At 39.2% G+C, this 23,104-nt stretch overlaps 1 protein-coding gene across 1 annotated transcript in view; it reads right to left on the bottom strand.

Annotated features, from left to right (window-relative positions):
- Positions 1-23,104, bottom strand: part of LOC138630566 (integrin alpha-5-like) — a 49,531-nt gene that overhangs the window by 973 nt on the left and 25,454 nt on the right. Inside the window, exons 13-29 of the mRNA XM_069715002.1 lie at positions 22,633-22,824; positions 22,496-22,541; positions 22,300-22,413; positions 20,148-20,203; positions 19,449-19,606; positions 18,492-18,629; positions 12,796-12,863; positions 8,117-8,267; positions 7,806-7,898; positions 7,377-7,456; positions 6,801-6,881; positions 6,590-6,695; positions 4,913-5,071; positions 4,684-4,773; positions 1,982-2,098; positions 1,448-1,549; positions 1,210-1,332 (exon numbers count right to left, since the gene is read on the bottom strand). Of these exons, the coding sequence (XP_069571103.1) occupies positions 1,210-1,332; positions 1,448-1,549; positions 1,982-2,098; positions 4,684-4,773; positions 4,913-5,071; positions 6,590-6,695; positions 6,801-6,881; positions 7,377-7,456; positions 7,806-7,898; positions 8,117-8,267; positions 12,796-12,863; positions 18,492-18,629; positions 19,449-19,606; positions 20,148-20,203; positions 22,300-22,413; positions 22,496-22,541; positions 22,633-22,824 (1,874 nt within the window). The remainder of the gene's footprint in view (positions 1-1,209; positions 1,333-1,447; positions 1,550-1,981; positions 2,099-4,683; positions 4,774-4,912; positions 5,072-6,589; positions 6,696-6,800; positions 6,882-7,376; positions 7,457-7,805; positions 7,899-8,116; positions 8,268-12,795; positions 12,864-18,491; positions 18,630-19,448; positions 19,607-20,147; positions 20,204-22,299; positions 22,414-22,495; positions 22,542-22,632; positions 22,825-23,104) is intronic.

Below are 23,104 nucleotides of genomic sequence, written 5' to 3'. Positions count from 1 at the left end.
GCATTTATGGATATATTTGTCTTCAAATATGGTCAAATATTCATCTTAGTTTACAATTATTAACCTATATAATCTATTTTAACCTATACTACACAAATCAATGTGTATGATGATATAAAGTATGAGTTTTATCTGGAGTGAATTAGAGATACTTTGACCTCCAAGAAACATGATGATGTGAACAATGCCTAGCACCAGAGATCTAAAATGACTTACCATCAAGAATTGTTGATTTGAATAAATCTGGAAAGACCTACAATGATATCAATCATTCCTCAGCTCAACAAACTGTATATAAATGTTTGGGTTAGGGTTATGAACAATTTAGTGCTGTGACTACTACTGCTGTGACTACTACTGTCCCTAAAAGTGGTACCCCTGCTCAGATGACTCCAACAGCAAAAAGCAGAATAATCAATGAAGTAAAAAAAGAAGCCCAGTGTAAGGCTTAAGGGAATCATTTGAGCAGGTTAATGTCTCTGTTCATGAGTTTTCGTCACACAAATCACCAAAGAGCCGGGACATCACGTAGGAAACTGCTGATCTACAAAATTTGCACCTCGACACTCCCCAACAGTGTGGGATAATGCTTTGTAGACTGATGAAACAAAGGTTGAATTGCTTGCGAGGAATACAATTCGCACTATGACCCTATACTTTCAGGGGGCTCAGGCAAAGAATCCCATAGGGGCCATTTTACATTTGCCTCTCCTGACGGTATGCCTCCATACATCCCATAAGGGAAGCATGGAAGGGGCAGCAACATGGTTTGGGGCTGCTGAAAGCTTACCATCTAAACCTTGTTAAACTCAGGAATTTATTTTCCGGAGTATGTTGCAGGATAATGTCAGGGTCGGTGTCCACCAGCTTACAATGACCCTAAATATCGAAGTACATCCACAACAGAAACAAAGAGAATGTGACTTTTAGAGTGGTCCAGACCTTAACTTGATTGAGCGAAAACACTTGTTTGAGGTTATTGCTGCCAAAGGAGGTTTCCATTAGTACTTATTTTGACCATTACTGGGAATGTTTAATAGGTGTGTTCAATGAAGACATGAAATATTAGAACTGTTTGTGTGTTATTAGCTTCAGCACATTGTCTATACTCCACTGAGACATAGATGAAGATTGTTTCACACCAGGCCATTCCAAAGGGTTCATTTTTCTTGCCACCGTATTGTGGTAATGGTATTATCAGCTCATTACCTTGTACAGTAGATATATGAGCAGGGCCAGTAACAACAGCCCAACAAGAACAGCCAGGATGATGATCCAAACCGGAACCGAGAACTGACTATCCGGTTTGTTCCACATCACAGCTGTCACCACCTGTACAACAGGAAGCCACAGAACTGTCACACATTGAACTAACATTATCACATAAATAAGAATGTTGTTTACAAACTTGTGAAATTGTAAATATCTGGTTAAAAAAATCTTTTACCTTTTTGGATCCCGACGGCTTGAATTTGGGAGGAATAGAATACGGCATCCTGTCCACCTCGTACTGAATAGAGCACTCCAGGACATACTGCTTATTGGAACGCTGTGGGCGAGCAAAGGGCAGTTGGGGGAAAAAAATAACTATTAAATGAGGAAAAGATAGGATGATATTTTGTTAAACAATTCAATATGTGAAATCCAAAACATAATAATAATTTGCATTGCTTTCCGCAGCTTAAAAACTGTTTGCATGTTCAGATGTTCAATTAATGTTCTATTGTCTATAGATATGAGTTATTAAAATTGAATGATTTGGTTGATTAGGGGATTTCATGGCTAATGTAAAACGTAAATAAAGTTTTGTGAAAACACTATGAATTAATATGTAGTATGGAGCATCAGCATCTATACTGTTGACTACCAACAGGGGGTAGTATAGCAGCACAGGTGGATCCACTGTTTTCTTGGTTTTCTCATCTCGTCAGGGCTTTTACTCAACTTGAGCAGTGGAGAGCAAAGTAACCTGTAGTCTTACCTCAAAAAATGTTTCAGCCCAGAGTCTGGAGCGTACAGTCAGGATGACACTGCCTCCTCTCTCCAGCAGCCCCACGTTACACTGCAGCTGCCAGCACTCCACTGCACCACCACAGGTCTACGGAGTGACACAGTGAAACACTGTACACATTAACCATTAAACACAATTTATATTTTTACTAATGAGTGGACTGACTGCAGTGGCAAATATACTCTCACCTATCAGCATCTTCCCAACAAAATAATACAAAATAAGTATTTTACCAACATATTTGCAATTTTGTTAAAAAAAAATTTTTTTTTTAAGTATTATGTATTTTACCAGAGTCTAGTTGTTCCATCTCTCTCATAATTTTTACAGCCACAACAGTATGCTTCTTTGACTGTCATGATACACTTGTAGCAAAACATTTTTTTTTTTTTTTTTTTTTAAATGAACATCAGTATGAACGATAGTTTTTTTTCTCTTTTTTTTTTTTTGTATTGTTCCCACTGCACTTTTATTTCAACTGGTTGAATTTGACTGTTTTTATTGTTGAGGGTTTTGTTTTTCTTCTAATTTACCACAAGCAGTATATCTGTGACAGGCTAATATGAGCTGATAAAATTGATATATCAGTGACTCTCTTGAACAGAAGTGATATCAAATTGTCTATTGCCAGATCTTGAAAGTTTCCCTTGAAAGGGGCCCCAGAGTCCAAAATCCAGCATTAAGACGTCATTCCTTTGCAAGTTGTACAATACGTCTTTCCAAATAAATGTGAGTTTATGCAAATAGTTCCGCAGTAAATCTGAGGGTAGGTCGTAAATAGCATCAAAAACAGACATGGGAGTTCCATTAGGCTAATCCAGCCATGGACATGTACAGTTTTCCATTCAACTTCTATTGATGAAGTCATGAGTCTCTGGAGGTGCCTCTCTTTCCTCTGTTGTTCTAGCAGTATAGATTCTTACTTCTGTGCAGTGTGTGAATGTTGTTCAGGCAGAGCAACAAACTCCCTTTAACTTGGCACTGATTGACTATCTGGAATACCTTCACTCAACATTCAAGTTGTGGAGCATTGGTGATTGGTTGGATTTTCTGATGTCAAGATGGTTCGTTTGAATACCATCAGAAATTAGCTGTCAAACATTACAGTCAGTGACGCATGCCACACCAGATTAACTCAATAGAAAAAAAAAAAAGAAAAAAAAAAGAATTAACTTGATCTCACAAGCAATTACAGCAGCATTGGGAGATGTTGACCAGAGCTCATCATTATCTAATCCCATTTCCTCTGTTGAAAGAAATAATCAAATTATAATGTCAATGTTTAGTACAGAGAGCAGAGCTGCCTCTTCCTACAATCTGATTCGGCTATTTTGGTTTCAGAAGTAATATATATATATATGTGCAAAGCCTACTCAGCAGAACTACGCACTAATGAAAACACAGCCTGAAGACCCAACACAAGGGCCATTGACTTTATTTAAGAGCCTCTCTTGTGGGTTGCTTAAAGTGAGCAGCTCTGCAGACTTGCATCACCATGAATCCCTCTCTAACTGAGTTAAGGAGGAAAGGGAAGGAGAGAAACAAACACCTCCTGGGGTTTTTTATGGGACACATTGATGAGAAACAAATGTTCAGAAGATTGGAAAACAAAAAGTAAATCCAACCAATGTGGGTTGTTCTGTCAGTTTACAATTTCAAGTTTGCTATTACTGATCAAATTAGCTTAAACCGATTAAAAATATGTTTTCAAGTTATGAATAGCAAAAAAAATTTGCCTTTAGACAGAGCTGGTTTCACTGTGCTCTCAGTCTTTGTGCTGAACAAGGCATAACATGACTAACCACACACAGACGTACAAATGACATCAATCTTCTCATTTTGGATTTGAGTAAATGTTAGGCATGTATCTCCAAGGGTGGTCAAATGCATCTCTGCCTGAAGCTAATGACTCGAGACTAAAATAGATGTTGCTGGCATCACACACAAGCCTGGCTCTGCCGGACTGTTGCTCACAGCTTCAGTCTTCATTGTTATTATCGTCTGAAAACCCCGTGGCCATAAAGGTTTGTTCAGCTCAGCCAGTCTGACCAATCGGCTTCATCAGACCAATCAGCAACCAGTGGGATCGACTAAATGCAATGAAGTTGAAGTAGTTCCAACAATGTCGGGAGTGGTAGAGTTTTGGCGCACAACTTTGGTTGGCCAGTTGATTAAAGGCTGCTCCAATAATTTCACAAATTGACCCAAGGGCTACGACATTTTGGTTGCAACGACTGGAAACAATCTCAAATAGAGTGTGGCTAGAACTTATATACCCACACAGTGAATTTAGGTCTGGTAATACCAAGCTGTAACACACCACAATCTCTGAACAACAGTAAGTTTTTAAGTAGCATTTTGCTAATGTAGTTGGCAGGGTTTTACATGGAGAAGGTGTTGAATAAAAGTAGACAATATCTCAGCTGGCTGAGGCTGCAGGCTCTGCTGCAATGAATTTCATTGCGAGTCCCACAGTGTTATAGGAGTGCAATGATAAATCAGCGTTGTATCTTTTTTAAGATAGTCAACATAAATAAAGAATGTATATGCTAATTGTGTCAATGGATAATGAAAGATCAGCAATAAACATGTTTCCCACAGGACAAATTCTATTTTGTGTTCCTGTGTTTTCCCTAAAACTACTTTTTTCCATCTTTTCTATACTGTCTCACCAGATTTCCTTGTTCAGCCTCCCTCCGCTGGATGTGGTGCTCAGTGTTGGACTTCAGTGATGGGGGAACCTTTGCTGCCGGACGCTGAAGCTGCATATATAATTACATAGGCAGAGTCATTACCAAACACCACCCAATGTTCAGAGCCAAGAATAGACCAAAGGTAATTGCGTCACCTTGCCAACCAAGCTGTTTATGTGTGAGTGTGTGTTTAAGTGTGTGTCCTCACCTTGAGTTTCAGTGCATTGAAGGTTGTTTTGGAGGAGCAACTGAGCAGGCCCTCAGTGGCCACCTCCACAGGGTAAAGAAGCTCTTGGCCGTGTGCTTTCAGAGGACATTTTACCTGTAATGTGGACTGGCTCACCACACTGGGACCATTATTCACCAACTGAGAGAGAGACATAGTTTGAACTTGTTGAGGCAAACACCTGCTTAAGTAACAAATGGCAATTTGGAGGGAAATACATTTTCATGAAGGACAGTCGTGCTGAGCGTGCAATGCAAGTTACATGAAGGGGGAATATATTTTTCTCCAAATAGAACGGATTTGTGTTTGCTAAAGGGACTGTATGAAAGTCAGTGAAATGGAGAGAGAGGATGACTCTCCTATTTGATTGTATAAAAAAAAATACCTTCTTAGTTGATATTTTTTTTCACTCCTCCCCCTTGATTTACAAGTAGAGTAAACAAACCAACTGTATAGTCACCCACTGATGTTATGGAGTCTCGAGTTTTGGCATTTCAGACATCACTATTTTGCTATTTTGAAGCCAGAGCTGAACTTATTTGGATCAGCTGGGGATGAGCGAACAGTAACTCTGACTGGATCTGACTGGGAAGCCGAGGACACTATGCCTGCCCACCAATAGAGAAAACCTTACTGCAAAACAGGCCTCTCAATCAAACAGATCCCTCCTACTTGTCAGACCCGGAGCTACATCCATTTTTATATAGAGTATATGCTTAGAACAGGGATTCCCAAGCTGTGGTACATGAACCTCTGGTAGTAGGTACACAAGGTTCCCCCCCAATTGTACACAAGAGCCTTTCTGAAATGCCAAACAAATGCACTGGAGCTGGTCATTTAACTATTTTAGATATAAAATTTGCCTGTGCCTCGTCCGAGTGAGTTTAGAAATTGCTACAAAATAAACAGTTGAAAGGAAAGTGTCACTTCTGGTGAACCTTTCAGAGCTGAAGATAGAAACGGTAGTCTTAAGCCCTTGTCATTTAGCTTTTCTTAAACTATTGCATGATAATTGTTGTATAGGGCTTCTTTGCATATAATAAATTCTTTAACAAGGTGGCACATTCTACCACCTTAGCGGCCTTACTAGCTGTAAAGGAGATGTGAGGTTTTTTTTCATACTCAGCTTTAAAATAAACAGACTGTTAACAGCAGTGTTAGCTGTTTCATTCAGAGTTACCTCAGCAATGTTTGGATCCTAAAGGTGTTTTTTATGGTTGCTAAAGTCAATAGGCGCCAGCAAAGACTGCTAACTGGCTCTTTTTTTTTCTACTGATGCCAAGTAATAAATTACACTCACAAGGAAATTAAATTTATCATATTGCAAGGTTATATACGTCCTGCTTTGTGTTTAGAGAGAGTGAGTACAAGGCTAGTGGAAAATATGTCGTGCTGTTTGCTAACAGTAAGGTTCAATCACTAATAAGCTCCACATGTATTGACTTTCTCAAAACAGACCAAAACAGACCAAACTACCCTCTCTTTAGCAAAACTAAAAATGACACCACCTTTGCTTGTTTGTGACTCTTACCCTCCATCCTTGGTCACTTCCATACAGTCCCTTCATAATCAGTAAATACCAACTTTAGTCTAACCATGTTTCCTTTTAAAACACCACAAACAGATACAGGAGAGCCATAATAAGGAATCACAGGATACCTCATAGACTTGCTGAAGCTCAGGGCCGATGTCCTGCTCCTCTGCCAGACTCTGACGAACAGTCCAGTTGGGAGGAGGAAAGATGACTTTGTCTGGTCGAGAAACACTGCAAGAGGCAAAATCACAAACGTCTCGGCAGAAATCGCAACAAGAAATATTAAATAGTGGTAATGTGATGTTGTTTGTGGTGGAGTTGACAATGATGCCTCACCCCTGCAGAATGACATCAGCCATGGCAGCTACTTCCAGCTCATATAGCTCCACCTCACTCTCAGAGTTGTTTGCATTTTTACTACAACAGAGAGACCAAAAAGTTGATGTTTCTGAAACAACATACATTTATCACAGGATAAAATAACGTAAAATAACTTTCCAAAATTGAATGATTGAATTGAGTAATTCTCAAACTTTTGAACAGAAAATGATTGCTACTAATATCTACAAATATGCAAATGTGAATCTACTACTTTTTAACCGTCCCATCTCCAAATGGATTTAAAGACAATTCTAACCAAAATGAACAAGTTAACAAGGTAAAGCATTTTGAATTCCCTCCCATTTCAATTCACAGCTCTTGCTTTCCACTTCTCCATAATAAGAGTACCTGAGGGTCATGGGTATTGCAGTTTTTAGATTAGTCCGCAATGCCAGAATGACAAAGAAAACATCATTTGGCTAAAACATTAACCAATAGAGTTGCTACGTTATCCAGGAAAGTCTCTGTGTTCAGTGACACTGAAGATAGATAAAACTGAAATGGGAAAGCCTTTTCGAAAAAGCGACCTACCTTCGTATTTGGAGCTTAAACTGGACAGTATTGTGAGTATCCTTCAGTCTGGGCACAGTGAATCGAAGGCCAGCCAATAACTAGGATATGACCCACAGAAAATGCACATAATTATTCCAGTGAACATGAAAAATGAATAAGATGTCTCACATTTAATTTTGTCCTGTAGCTAAGAAAGAAACGTGTTTTTTTTCACTCCTTTCTTGTAAATAGTTATAAACAGATCCTAGGCTGTTTTTCTGTCTTCAAATAAGGGATATTTTCTCTATAAAAGTTTGATTTATAGTTTTCATGTTTTAACAGGTTCATTTAAAAACATGTAAAGTTTGCTTGTGTATGAATTAGAAAATTTGACTTGAATTAATTGTGCTGTGATGCAAAAAGTGAAAGAAAGGCCAAAAACAACATGTGGGTTTTGCTGGCTCTTACACCGGCACCAGACTTCATTGGGTTTCCCAGATCACACACAAGATAGCGGGTTTGGTTTTCTGCCTCGTAGCTGCACGTCAGCTGGCTCAGGCTCTGGAGAAGACACGAACACATAGAATTCAGACCTTTAAGACTGTGTGGTCTGCCACTAGATGGTCCTTGTTTTGTTTGTTGTTGTTTTAGTAGCCCGCCCATCCATCCATCGTGTATTTTTGCTCTCCTCTGCTCAGATGCTGGTGGGCATTTAAACTAAATCAACAGAAGACGCATTTGAAAAGCCCTGGCTAAAATTGTAGTTACAGGGACCTCACCACATTGTTGCGTGCTATCCCGCTATAGTCGGCCTCTGATGGAAGCGCCACATAGAGCTGAGCCTCGTACGCCCCTCCCTCTCCCTCGTTCCTGGCATTGAAGATCAGGCTCAAGGAGTTTTCATCGCCCAGGTAAACCTCCATTTTGTCACTGGGCAAAGACAACCACAACATCCAAGAATAAAATAGAAATCTTCGCAATATTTTTAATTCAATTATCAATGTATTTTCTAGACTAACAAACTTAATCTGAGGATAGAATGTGTTATTTGCAAAACTTAAGGTAGCTACTAGAACTAAGGGTAGAACAGAAATATCAAATAAAGAGAAAGTATTCTTACTATTCATGACTAATATTACTACATGTCATCACATGTAGTACCATAGAACACTGGGGGTTGTTGCGGATGTGTTAGCAAACAGTTCCCTATTTACACATCCAGCAGACATTAATTTTGACCCTATTTTATGCCCTCCTAAATCTCAGACCAGTAATCACTCTCTTGTAGCTGTATTTTGTTCTTCAGCAACTCCTGAGGAAAATATGCAGCTCTTACATTACTGAACACAAAAAGTACACCAGCAGGTCATTTTTGATACACAGCAGTTCGATTTTTAGAGGTTTTGTTATGCTGATTAGAGCTGTGAGATTAAACCACAACACTAAAATTGCAGGGCTTAAAACCAAAACAATGAGCTAAAGGATGCAAAAAAAATGTATAAAGCTGACGAAATATGCAATGATAGATCACTATGGGTTCATCACTATAGGATGTTGAACTTGAACAGAGATATAGTCAAAGGAATACAAAATCTATTTGTTGTACCTATTCCTGTACTGCAACAAACATGAGCCGTTTTCGGGCCAAAAAGTTCTTGGGACGTGTGTGAGAGGAACTACCCCCCGGAGAGTTCCCCCCAGAACTAAATAGCTTCTGGGGCCTTTTTCTTAGTTTGCATACGCAACGCCAACTGTAAAAATAATGCTGAAGGTGACATAAACCGATCGACTTTTGGTACAGGAACATCACTTCTGCGTGACACACCACATGAACAAAACTCCTGCCAAAATCGTCAGTACTTTATATCATCAAGGCCAATGGATAACAACGGGCAGCTTCTACGGTTTATAGGTAGGCTGATATGCATTGGAAAGGCCATCCTCCGGATGACACAATATCGTTGGTAAATACTGCGTTTAAAAATTATCTTTATTTGAGTGACTGGCAGAAAATGTATCTGAAGACATAAGATTAGATTCCATACTATGTGACTTCACCTGCTGACTGTCAACAACAATGGAACCAGACTTGAACAGACTCTGTCCAATCAGGTTTCACATCTAGTCATAGTCAGCTCAATTAAGGTAAAAATACCTGCTAAATACTGTTTGTTAGCTCAAACTAACAGGCCTTAGTACAGCCAATAGCATGGCTGTACACCCTCAAGGTTTTTACACAGCGGGGGGCATTTTTTCCAATTCATTTACACGTCAAAATATTTTTCAAACTGTTGTTTTTGTCATGATTTTTTTTTTCTAGCACACTGCAAATATTACACAGCAAAAAAAGCAACTTTGTTTATTTTGTGATAGGAGGTTGAGTTTATGAAGCATTTACACCGTGAATAAAGGCATTAACCAATCATGTGTGGAAACATGATGGCTTTAAGGATTAAGGGGAAAATCTGCACGGCAGAGCAGCACTTAAGGGAGACCACATGGCCAGATTGCCATGGGACTAGTGAGGTAAAATACTGGCACAGCGTACCACACACTGTCAGTGTCTCAGATGATGCTCTGAACTCTCCTTCTCTTTCTTAACCCTCGTACAATGGGATGCACCCAAAATCTCCCCTCCTTTCAGTGATGAAGAACAGGCCAAGCTCTTCATCACTGGATGATGTTGAATCCATCATTTTTGTGAAGAATCAACAAACACAAATATATTCAAATATTTTTTTGCTGCAATGAATCGTTCTGATGCAAAAATATTCACAGGCAAGTATTTTGCATCTTTGTGTAATTTATTCATCATGCCCTTGGCGTTTCTAAACCTTGTACGTCTCGGTTTTTTTTAAAGTTGTATTTCCAAAGACAACTACAGCCATTGATTTTTCAGTCTTAAAGAGTCCATTTATCTACTGCAGTCAAAATGACTGAAAACAGCAGCTTCCATTTACAGACTCTACATGCTGGCACAGTTCAGTTTACCTCTGTTGCCACATCTATTTGAAGTCACTTGGCGCAGGGCATTACCAAAATGCCCAAAAGAACGTGAAGTTTAATGAGAAGCAGGGATTCAGATTTTTTTTTCCCCAGACAATGCATCTCTGTTTTAGACAATCCCCAAAGGCAATTTGTTTCCTGCATATCTGTCCGTGACTGACCTGGGAAACGACCTAAATCTGATCACTGTGATTTGTCTCAGGAAACCAACCCCCACCTTATTCTACATGTTCGCAAGGACGTCCCAGTATGCCAACACATTTTCAGTGTAGTGATAAATCCTCTCGACACCCTCTGACTCCGACCCTCCCCCAGTCAGTTACACTCTGTGGTAGTAAATTCATGTTTCTATTAAGCAGAAGGCGGAGAAAGAAGTCTGGTTGAGGGGCGAAATGGGGGTTCTTCTTTCACTCCGTTTCCTCCCGTCTTCAGAGGGTCTGGACGCAATGACCCCTCGCTAGGTAAGACAGATGATTTTAATTAGGCCCGGGTAAGTTTAACAAATGCAGAGGAAGCAATGCTGAAACAATAACACCAGTCCTCCACAGATGCTGAGAATGGACAGAAATCTGCAGCGTTCAGCTGACATATTAAACTACACTGAATTTCATGTGTTGGTAAAATACAAAAGCGGCTCATGAAGCTTATAAAAGCATAATTGAAGCCAGAGCATACAACTAAAACACCAGTGACGGTGAATATTAAAACTCCCACTGTTTGCAAATTCTGGGCGTGCAAAAGAAAAATGCTGTTTCTTACATCGTGTCAATGAAGGGAAACTCTGTTGAGTGAATGTGCTGAATCATTCGCATTTGGTCCCGTGGTAACTACAAATGCAGATCTTTGAGTTTTCATGGGAAAGTTTTAGCAGTGATTGTATGTCTGCAGCTAAGAGAAATCACATGGCCATGTAATGCAAAACACTTCTCATAAGAGAGCTGGCTGGCTGGGAAGAGAAAGTCTGAGGGTGTGTGTTCGCTTTGTGAATGGACTGAGACATTGACAAATATCTGTCTGATGTTTATTCACAAAGATAGATGATTAATCGACAATAATATTTGCGTGTGCCAGGAACTAAATCATTTCATTTGGTCTGTATCCTGCAGGCCTGTTATGAGCTGTAAACACCGTCCTTTTATTGTGTCACAGATTCATATGTAATCCTTTCTATATAATGTATAGGTTTCTTCACTTCTCTTTTAATTTCACCAAATTTACTGTCTGCCATGATAAACTATCTATAATTTATATAGGTTTTATTTTTGACTTTATTACAAAAATCTGAAACTTGTGTTTTAGATTAAAGGCAGATTACACCATGTCATTTCTGATTGGCAACTGTCCTTTAAAATCTGATACTGGCACTCGGTGCGTGAGGTAACCATAGCAACAATATCTGCTTTTCCTTCTTCTGACTGACCCTTCTACTCACGAGAAAAACTAACCCCTCAGTTTAAAGGTAGCATGTAAAGAAAGTTTCAATTTTTCTCACCAAAATGCATTGATTAGTGGAATAACATGGAAGCATCCAATGAAAATTGTCACCCACTTGCAGTTACATCCTCGTGCAAATAAAAGCATTGGTTTATAGCACTAGTAGGAACTCCACGGGGTACATATTACTAACAGCAAATAATTTTCCAATCGTACAAATTGTGGTCTCTGAGGGGGAAGCATGACAACAAGAAACAGAATTATGTTTTTGTTATTGTTGTTTTGGGCACACTTCGCAGTACTTACTTTAAATCTTTAAAAAAAAAAGAAAAGAGTGGGAAACTGTATTAACCTGGTAGCTTAATGGTTAAGACACATGTTAGAAGACCCAAAGTTTTTGATTCATGTCAAAGTACATTTGTTGCATGACTTACGCCTCTCTCTCCCCACGTTTCCTGTCTGAAAACACTACGACTGTCAAGACAATACAAAACAATACTGGATTTACAGTTGCACATTTCTTGACCAACCAGACACATGCGTTTCAATGAATGCTAATGTTAAAACTGTAGGCAACTGTTTGCTGACCTACTAGCGATATAAACATTATAAGATCATAACCTGTTAGCTTGTAGTTAACAGCAGCTTTACCTGATGTCTTCAAGAGGCCAATAATAACAATAAAAGCATCAATGCTTCTTTAAACAATGAATCCTGTGCTTTGGAGAGTGCTGTTTACTTTGTTCAGTCACAAATTGCAACTGCTTCTCTTGCCATGTTCCCTCTGTACAAACCAGAAACATACTGTGCACCTCTTTTAGTGCAGCGGAGGAAAGACCCACCACACCAGACACAATGTGTATTTCACTTTAAAGAGTTTCCTTGGTAGAGGCTCAGTTTTTGTTGTTATATCACTCGCTGAGGGAGAAAACTGTGGCAGATAAGCATTGCATGGCTGGAGAGTTCGAGTTGTGTTTGTTGAATGCAGTAATGTGACAGAAAGGTGATTTCCTCTCACCCATAAACAGACAGCTTGAGGTCAGGGACGCAGATGTTGTCCTCTCCGCAATCGAGCTGAATCTGGGCCTGAAAAAGAAAAAAAGAGCAGAGATGAGTGGAGGAAGAAGGAGGCGTGAGAGATGGATATGGTGGGTGAAAGTCCAAAGGTATGGGGGAGGGGGAGGGGGCTTAAAATCTTTAGAGGAAAGGGATGTTTACAGAAGTCAGAGCACTAGATTCATGACTTACTGAAAGGATACGAGAGTATATAGATTGTACATATTCTCCATATATGCACAAAAACTGTAACAATATTTGCAAAAACCAGATGCCAAGAAGTTGTGAGAAAGCAGTATCCTTTCATGTTTGCAGGATAAAAGTAATATGTGCCTTCCATGTGGGAAATAAAAGAAGAACAGACAAAACATGGAGAAAATTTAGGCGATTGAAAGGATGACAAATTCCATTTAGCAAGTATTACATTTTTGTGGAAAAGCTTCCATCAAAAAGAGTGAAAACCTCACGATTAAAAGAGAAACAGGATTAATCTGCTCTTTTGTGTTACAGATGACTTGTTAAAAACCACAGTAAAAGATACATGTGACTGGATTTGGTGGTATTGTCTTTTCTAGTGTGCCCCTTGAGCTTTTTGCTTTATTCTCTCTTTTCTCCTCTTTCTGCTCTCCACCAAACTGTCATTGTTGCCATGGCCTCATCTTTTCAACATATGGGAAACATTATACTCCAAAAGAATGCTACAGAGAGCAAAGAATCAGCCTGGCAATGGTTAACAGTGTGTCTCAGTGGAGATTCCTCGCTGGTCGCTGGTTTTACATTTATTCAAGACTCAGGAGGTCATTTAACACCAAACAAACAGAAGCATATGCGCTCTGTAATAGACTTACGAAGATCAAGTGATGAGTCCAGACTTATCTTCTCTTCCTTCAAATCACTTTTCATCTCTTTTTCACTTGCATCTCTTTGTCTTCCCATATGTTTGATCCATGTGACCCCTCCATCTCTTAAAGGAACAGAAGCACTCTAGTGGCCAACTTTGATATGAAAACTCAAACATCCAAATGAGGCCCTATCAGTTATAGTTATAGTAATGTGAGGGACTAGAAAATACAACATATTATAGTAATTGTTTCAAAAATGTATCATTAATAAAAATGTACTGTTGCCATAATCACCTAACCAGCAAAATGAAATAAAAGGTTTAAAGTTCTCTCTAAGAACTTCATTGTAGAAAAATGGGAAAAGATCTTAAAGATTATGGAAATTATGCATCTCCTAAATGTCTAAGAAAGAATAAACATGATACCGTTTTGGAACTCCAAGAGGTTGAATAGCTGTAGGCTAGCCACACGTCAATAGTTCACTAATGGATTTTAAATAGACATTAAACTGGCCCCAAGTGTGGTTCCTCTGGAGGATTGTGATAAACTATCTCATTGATTTAGATCGCTCTCAATGGAAAACTGTCTTGCTTGCTATGACAGCCGCTAATTATTCTACAATGGAAGTCAAATTTTCCCACCAACACAACATCAACGATAGTTGAATAAGCTCTTATCATACTGAACCTCCGTGCAAATAATGTACAGTTTAAAAGTGGAACCATTATTGCATTTGATGCAAGTAGTGAAAGTGAAGGCAAGAGAGATAAATAGGTTGGGAGACAAAGAAAAGCCATATACAGTAAATGAGAGTTGAGTTTATAGTTGGTATATTGAAATTTGGATTAGATTACTACATTTTCATCATTGTATTACTTGTTAAACTGAAGAGAATAATAAGGAAAAAAGACATTATTATCATACTGATATGAATCTCTGTGACAGGACAGCTGCAAACCTTATATATATATATATATATATATATACTGTATATATATATATACTGTATATATATATATATATATGTGTGTGTGTGTGTGTGTGCATGCGTGCGTGCGTGTGTATAACAAGCATACCAAGCTGCTGTATGGAGCCAAAGAAAGCCCAAAAGCCAAAAGATAGATTACATGACCAGGTATTCTGCTAATTGGCAGCAGAATTATTGGTGCCAGTTGGCATCCACATGGACCCTGAGGTCAGGTAACCTGAGGGCCCTAACAATTTCCATGAACAACTTGCTAGATATTTTACAGTACAAAGTAAAGTTCCAAATTAAAGCAGAACAACACAGCAAGGGTCAACTGACTCAATATCTGCCAAACATCTCCACTAACTAACACTATCCTCATACCACTTAGATAACAAAGTAGAAACCACCTATAACAAAGCCTAGGCAACGCAGTGAGAGTGTGCAATATCTCACTGGGGTTATCAAATGGGCACCTCCCTTCACCGGTGTTTTGTGAAATTAGGCCCACGACACCTCGGGAAGGCTCAACAGCAGTCCTGGCGTCCCAGAACTACTCCCTTCAATATTCAATACTGACTTGTGCCTACATACTTTGGCAACGTTATCTTTGCTCAAGGCCACAAATGCTATACACGACCACCTCAACCCGTCTTCCTCCACTAAATCCAGAGACAACCCTGCTATTTGGTGCAACAAAAAGCCACGACTCTGCATAATTATGAGTTATGCTATGCAATATCTTTCATCTACTGAGCAGTGATGACTAACTTCACTTCTGTGATAACAATTCATTCCTGTTTGGCACTAATAAATATTCATAAGTCCAGTCCAGTGATACAAGTCAGGGCCAAATACACTCTTTTTTTCCTGAAATGACTGAATGATTCCTCATCATGATGGCTCTCCAATTTGTGATTTGCATAGAAATGCGCCTTGTATTAATTTCAGTAGCTGTTACATAATAATCCTTCTGACACAACTGCCACAGGTTGTATCTCATACTACTCATGGACAAATCTGTGCAGCTAGGCAGACTGCTCCAGTCACACAATTACCATATGGAGAGGCAATTATAGAACATAAATACATTAAATGGTGATGAATGAAAATTAAATCATAATATGAAAATTGGGTGTTGGCATAATAAAACATTTTCATTGTGAAGATTTCATTCAGTTGCTGATGTGGTCAGATTTGTGGCGTGTTGCACTGTGACCACACCCAGCAATGATATAACATGGCATGCATTTCTTCATCATTGCCACATTAAGTTAAACAGCTTTTCAGATGTTACTAATTTCCTTCAATCCTTTAATTTACTGAATTGTAAGTAACTCTTGCTGAACACACAATTTTAGCCTTTTTATAGTATAGAAACCCTGTTTGCATTAAGTGTAATGCTCATTTACCAACATGGCGATGCACTCTGCTCACAACATTTAGTATCAATCCCATCAGCTCCCTCTTCACTGAGTCAAATATGACGACAGATGTAATATATATATTTATAAGATTCAGTTTGATTGACATGTCAGAGGCGATAATCATCTCTGATGTACATTGCACACAAATAAATCCACAAATCTGCTTAGAAATCAGAGAGAAGAGACACTTCTTATTCCAGAAGCAGGCTGACAATCAACGTGTTATGTTTTCTTCAGTATCAAATTAATCCAGTGATTGTTGTCTACTGTGTTCCCTGTGTTTATTTGGCCTTCAAGTAGTTCTTCAAAGTTTTGAGTTGTGTTTGGGCTCACTGTCCATTATCCTAAACATAGTGAAAATCCAAAATATTGCTGCTTCAATTTGCATGCCATAACTTCTGCTTTTAAATCTTTCTATGTCTTGATTTTTTTTTTAAATTTTAAGGTTTACATGAAAATATTACAGACATTATGTTGGGTTTCAGACCACATCAAACCGTGTTGCGTGAGGAGGTTATCAACGGATGAAAAGCCTGTTGATTCAACAACAACAGTTGAAATTTGCACTGTTGCATTTGAAGATTCTGGGCTAAAAAATTTGGTGCAATCTGTTAAAAAAAAAAAAAAAAAAGGCCAATTACAAGCACATGATATACACGCTCACACACCCACATCACACACACTCACTTCACCTTATATCATTCATATAAACATGTGCATGTTCTCAGACTCTGGCTCTTGCCTGGTGGAGGAGACCACTGGCAACATACATAAACAAATCACAACCAGATGTCCGAGAGCCAAGCACCACTCCACCCAAATGAAGCTGTCAGTCCTTCCTCTGTGTTTTTGCAGAGCCATGACTTGCCAGTTCTCCATAAACCTTTCAGAGTCTTTGTATATGAAACACACACACACACACACACACAAAATACTAAAAGAGACCAGAGTGCAAAAAGCAGCTCTATCAGGGCCGACCGTTAGCCTTTAACAGTCTGGGGTTTAGGACTGTAGAAGGGCCTTACACTTGATGCGTTTCTAAATTGTGACCCCTGTCTTTGCCATACGAATAGATTTATTGTATGAAAAGTAACAGAGGGAGAGGTGCTATGGTATGGACAGTGAATTACTGTGTATGTAAAAGGCATTTCTACATGATTTTAGGTCGTTCAGTGAAATATTCTGAATCCATCTGCTTTGTTCTCATCTCATCTGGTAAGTGTTGTGGTAACCATCTGTTTGGTTTCTTAGATGCAAGGCATGTGGCCATAGAAGTGGTGTGGTCTGGATGCTTAGTGTGGTAATGTAATATAAAATATATACTTTACAACTCTACACAGAGATACACTTCATATTCTCAAAGATTTCAACTTTCATAGAGAACAAAAACAAAGCAGAGCTAAAATTAGGTACAATTTCTTGAAACACTGAAACTTCCTAAAAACGAGAAAATATTGCAAAAAGGTTTTATGATTGCCTTGGCTGGAAACAAATGGTACAAGCAAACTTCAAAGGAAACAGACGTAATGAATAAATTATGACATACATGAAGCATATGAGGTAAAGCTTCTACTGGAGAGATGAAAACTTGCAGGAGATGAAAGGATTTGTGCAGAGCAACGAGAAAACATTCTTCAAAATAATACACTAAACAAACAGTTTGGTCGTCTTCTGTATTGGTATAGTGGGCCCTGACTAAAGAATTAGCACCACCACCTGTTTACCTCAGCGACCAACTTTAATATTCACATAACAATATAGCAAATAAAAAACAACTTAAACCAGCATCTTTTTTTTGCATATTTTCTCAAAACTAATTTAAATTTACATTAGATTAAATGGAAAACCCATGAAGTAAGCAAAACGAAAGGTTTTGTGACAAACTGGAATATTATCAAACTCACTGTGCTAAAGACCTTGTTAACAAATCAGTTTTACCAGGTATGATTAAGGACATAATATTACAGACTAGCTGGTTGTCATGGGAACACAACAAGCTGTGTGGCTTGCAAATGTTTGAGGTATACAAAAGTTAAATATAGAACTTGTTAGAGAGAATAATGACAGTCTTTGTCACAGAGAGATAGGAGTACCACAATTTATCATACTGTGTATTATTGCAGTGTGTATCACCAATATTAAAAGCGGAATACACTTAATATGTAAAGAATTAAATGACAGGATACTTCTGACAGTTACACTACAGGCTGAGCTCTTCATGTAAATTAAATATAAAAATAATGAAAATACTGAAACTGTAAATAACCATCTTTGTGAGTAACTTCCAGTGGGAGGGGGTTTCCACAAAACATATTCTTAAAAAAAAAAAAAGGCAACCCTGGTTTAAAAAGGTGAAAGAACAACTCATCTATGCTATACGGTTTTATTTATGGTGATCTCCTATCATTAGGTATGTACATACCTTCTGCTCTATCAGCTGTTGTGTCTGATAATTCAGGATTGGACTGAGGCCATGTTGGTCCAGCGGGGCCTGAGGATCCAGACTGAAGTTAAGGCTGATGTAAATGGGAGAGAGTTTATCCCGGAACTCTTCCTCAGGCTGCAACAAAGGAAGAAGCAACTGCATGAGCAAGTTACTCACTGAAGAAACTGAAACCCAGTACCAAGAAAACAAATTTATGAAATCAATTGCAGATGTAAAAGCAACAATACAAGTACTACAAGTAGTGCATTTTAGGTTCCTCTCTGATGTCACATGCATTCTACTTGAGCAATGTTGTGGACCCATTAAAGAAAGAGGACAAGAAAGGAACAGTACAGACTAAAGTGCTGACTGACACAGGAGTTTCTGCTCTACCCTCTTATCCTGTCAAAGACCAAAGTGCTCTGATCATTATACCTTACAGGGAACACCTACACATGACATAAGTGCCGTTGTCAGGGATAATCTTTGATCAGGTCACCACCAAGGAATGAGAAGATTTGTACTGGAATAGTTTTACCTCAAATAGCACTTCAAACAGCAACTTCAAAACCTGTCTGTTAGGAAATGACATTAACCTTTGTCCTACCAATGAGTTAACTGCATTCACCTGGTACTGCAGGTGCAAATCAGCTTCTGATTGGATGGAAACAATAAAAAACAGCAGGGCTTTGGTTCCACAGCGCCGGGATTAAGAACCGGAAATATTGTTAACGATATGAAAGGAATCGTTTTGAGATGATTGGCCTGAAGAACAGTTTATGCACAGTACTCTAATGTTTGTGAATGATGTGTCTTTGTTTTCATCTTCAGATGACAGCATAAAGTACGAGTATCGTGCTTGTTTCTTCGTCGGTAGAAATATGCCTTAAAAGCATTTTGTTATTCATAACAGTTTGTGTTTTTTGATGCGCAAATACAGCCAGTGTAACTGACCCGAAGGTAGATCTTGCTGTCGTGGCACAAGCGTTCTCCGTTAGCGAGGTTAAAGGTCTTCACCAGGTTGGACTGCTGGCTTTCCAGGAACAGAGTCCTCCTGATCGACTCCTTCTGGTTTAGTTTCACACTGTCCAACTGCACCTCCACCACGAAGCCTTGGAAACACACACGTATAAAGAAACACGCACACACGCGCGCACACACAAACACAAAGCAGTAAAAAAAAAAAAAAAAGTGAATATGCACATCATCTGTATATCTGTATTTCTGTATTACACACAAAAATGTTTGTAAGTGCATGCATTGCCACATGAACGCATATTTGCAAAAACATATGATATGCTTGTCTCACCACATGCAAATACACACGTATACAGTGGTACATTGTATTATGGTAAATAGCCTTTATGTGCTATTTTGCTTTCTGTACAGACACATAAGTGGGCATTGCTGCGGGCCGCTTGACAACAACTATGCAGAGAGCACAGACAATACACATTCACTGACTTAAAATAAACATACACACACTTTTCCAAACTGCCGAACCCACCAAGTTACCCTGTATTTACACGAGTGTTCTTTTATCTTGATCTTAACTGCCAAATTGACCACGGTGAGGTCCAACATATTTGTGGCTCCACAAAGAAAGCAAGGTAATGGGGACCATCTGTGTGTGTGTGTCTGTGTGTGACTCACCTAGATGAGAGGGGAGGTGCTTCCCATTAGCCAGCAGGCAGAAACTGATGCTGACACTGGAGGTTTAACACAGAAACAAAAAAATATTTAAAAAAAACTTGACATACATTCATTCTGAGCTGACAGAGGTGTGTTTACACTGATTTGAGGCCCTTCTGTGTCTCCTTTTGTACATGTAATAATAATCCTTAATATTTTTTAACATATCCAACCCTATTTTTAGTACTATTTATTGTTATTGTTAGTGTCAGAGCACTGCCAGTCCTGCATTGCATCCAGATAAAGATCAGCTAGAGAAGACAAAGGTCTCTTTTGTTTGTTCAATCAAGTGTTTATGATGGGGTCAGCAAATCAAATGTATGCATTTTAAAGACACTTTTAGGACCACATTTTTCAAGATCACACTGAACAATGTAGAGAGTGCGATGAAAAACCAGCTGGCATGATATTAACTAGAATTATTATCATCTCACTTTTCTTCAGTACTTCTGAGCAGGATATAACAGTAATTATTAGTGGTAGGCTACATCTAATTAACACTACCTGAACTCACATAAGCAGCAGAAAAGGGAAGGTTTTATCAACTTGAGTGACCCTGGCGACCACAGGGATCCAGCAATAATTTATTTCCACTGTGTCAGTAACTGGTAATGCAATCAGAACATTCTAATGCCACCGTTAGCATTGTTGCCTCCCAGAAAGAAGGTTCTGGGTTCAAACCTCAGTGTGGAGTTTGCGTGCTCTGCCTGTGTGGGTCTCTCTGGGTACTCTGGCTTCCTCCCACCATCCAAAGACATGTCAGGTTAATTGGGGATGCTACAAATTGCCCTTAGGTGTGAATGCGTGTGTGAACAGTCTTTGTTTCTATCTGTCTATAAGTGTTGGTCCTGTGATAGACTGGCGACCTGTCCAGGGTGTACCCTGCCTTTGCCCCAAAGTGAGCTGTGATAGGCTCCAGCTCCCCCATGAGCCTGTTCAGGATACAGCAGGTATAGATGATGGATTGTGGGCCCTATTTTCATCCAGGTAATTTATTTGGTATTTTGGTGAACACAAATGCAGATAAAACGTTGGTGCAGTGTGGCCAAGTGTTGAAGTAGGATAAATAAATAACTAGAAGGTGTATCACAGCCAAGTTCAATAATGGCCAATCAAATCAGCTTCTCTTATTGCCATTAAACCGCTGTGGGCCACTGTATTGTTAGTTTTTAATGGCTGAAGAAGCGGCTGCTGGGTTCACCTTGATCCATGAAAATTGCAAGTTGGTGCAGGCATGGAAAAAAAGCTCCTTGCGGTGCACGAAAATGCCAATGCGCCTGGATCTGCTCTGAGCCAGCACTGCGCTGAGTACGAAAATAGAGCCCGATGAGTGTGTTCGGCTGCACTGTAAAAAGATATCCGCTGCACAATAAATGTTGACTATAGTATTAAACCATATATGCTGTCACCACAGTAACCATAGGCATCACCACATCGACTGGGGCTGAAAGCTTCAGGATTACAGAGCTTCAGTAAACGCACACGTTTAAGTTTTCCTGAAATCTTATTAATTTCAAGAAAGTTACAACCCTTTTCCAACCTTTTCATCCTTCCATGTAGCAGCTCCACCTTTCTCACCCCTCCTCTTCTTCTGCTCCCTCCCTCTGTTTCCTTTTTGTCTCCAAGGCAGCAAAAACACCAATAAGCACGAAAACAAGACTTACTTATGTCAGCCTACCAGGCAGACACTAAGACACCACCCAGTTTACCAAATACCTCACAGAAGTCTAAAAATGTTCCACATTTAATGTGAATGTTAAACTGAACTTGTGGAAAAAGCTTCATTGAGATTTGAAACTGGGCAAATTTTCCTTTTTTTCCACTGGATCTAAGAATATCGCGTTCGGAACAGCTCAGACAGGAAACTGGCAAACATGAAGTCTTTTGACATTTTCATAAGGTAAAGTACTAAGATCTGTTACATAACATGCGCAAGACTTTCCATGTTCTGTTATTGTCTGAGCGCTCTACTCTTAGATTCTTTTCCTTCAATTACGAAAGTAATTTTCTCTACAGTGGCCACTGCTGCACTTTGGATTAAACAGTGTCTAAGATTCCTGTTAATACACATGTGGAGCTGAACTTTTTAAAGGAAAATAGTTTGAGTCCATACCAAGACACAGAAATGGTTTCATTCCCTGTGATCAGCAAACAAGTCTTCTCTTCCTGGTTGAACATGGTCGGCTGCACTGTGAGAGATGCGCTGACACTCACTATTGGTCGAGCTCTAATTGAAGACACAGAAAATGAATAAGAAGAATGGTCTATACTGTATGTTTGCCATTAAGCTGCTATATGTTTGAACATACCTGTATAGCACAGCTTTATCTACACCAAAAGCACCAACAATCAGATCTGCAAGAATGGAAAGTGAGTTAAAAGAAGATATCAAAGTGGAAGCTAAAGTGTTAGCAGACTCCTGGTGGTGGGCTATTTTCTGCCATACCTGGATATCCGTTTTGATCGAGATCTCGGCCGCCTCGCACAGCAAAGCCAAAACTGGCTGGGAAAAAACTGGAAGCCCATTGGCCAGACAGAGCCTGAGAGGGTGTGTCCTTCAGTCCTCCAACATGACCATTATAGATGAAAACCAAACCCTGCTGGTCGTCTCCTCCGTAAGGGCAGCCGATAGCCATGTCTGATTGTAAACAGCAACAATTTACTACATGAAAAATCTCCCATGTATGTATACAATAATGTCTGTAGAGCAGCTTACAGTGGGTGTAACACGATATGGTTAAATACCTTGATCAGCAAAATTACAAACAATAATTGTGATGGACTAGGGTAGGACTCTGGTTTGTCGTGAGCCAGAAGGTACTGATTTGTTAGATTTACTGTGTTTTATGGTGATTTACTCCGTTAGCCTTTGGCTGAATCATGATTGAATGTAATTCAGACCCTGGCAGTTGGTCAGC

This window comes from Brachyistius frenatus, unplaced genomic scaffold (assembly GCF_029030835.1).
Source record: "Brachyistius frenatus isolate BFR_SWC_R1_liver_20210118 unplaced genomic scaffold, ASM2903083v1 Contig_4, whole genome shotgun sequence".
NCBI lineage: Eukaryota > Metazoa > Chordata > Actinopteri > Embiotocidae > Brachyistius > Brachyistius frenatus.
This window is presented reverse-complemented; position numbering and strand designations above follow the sequence as displayed.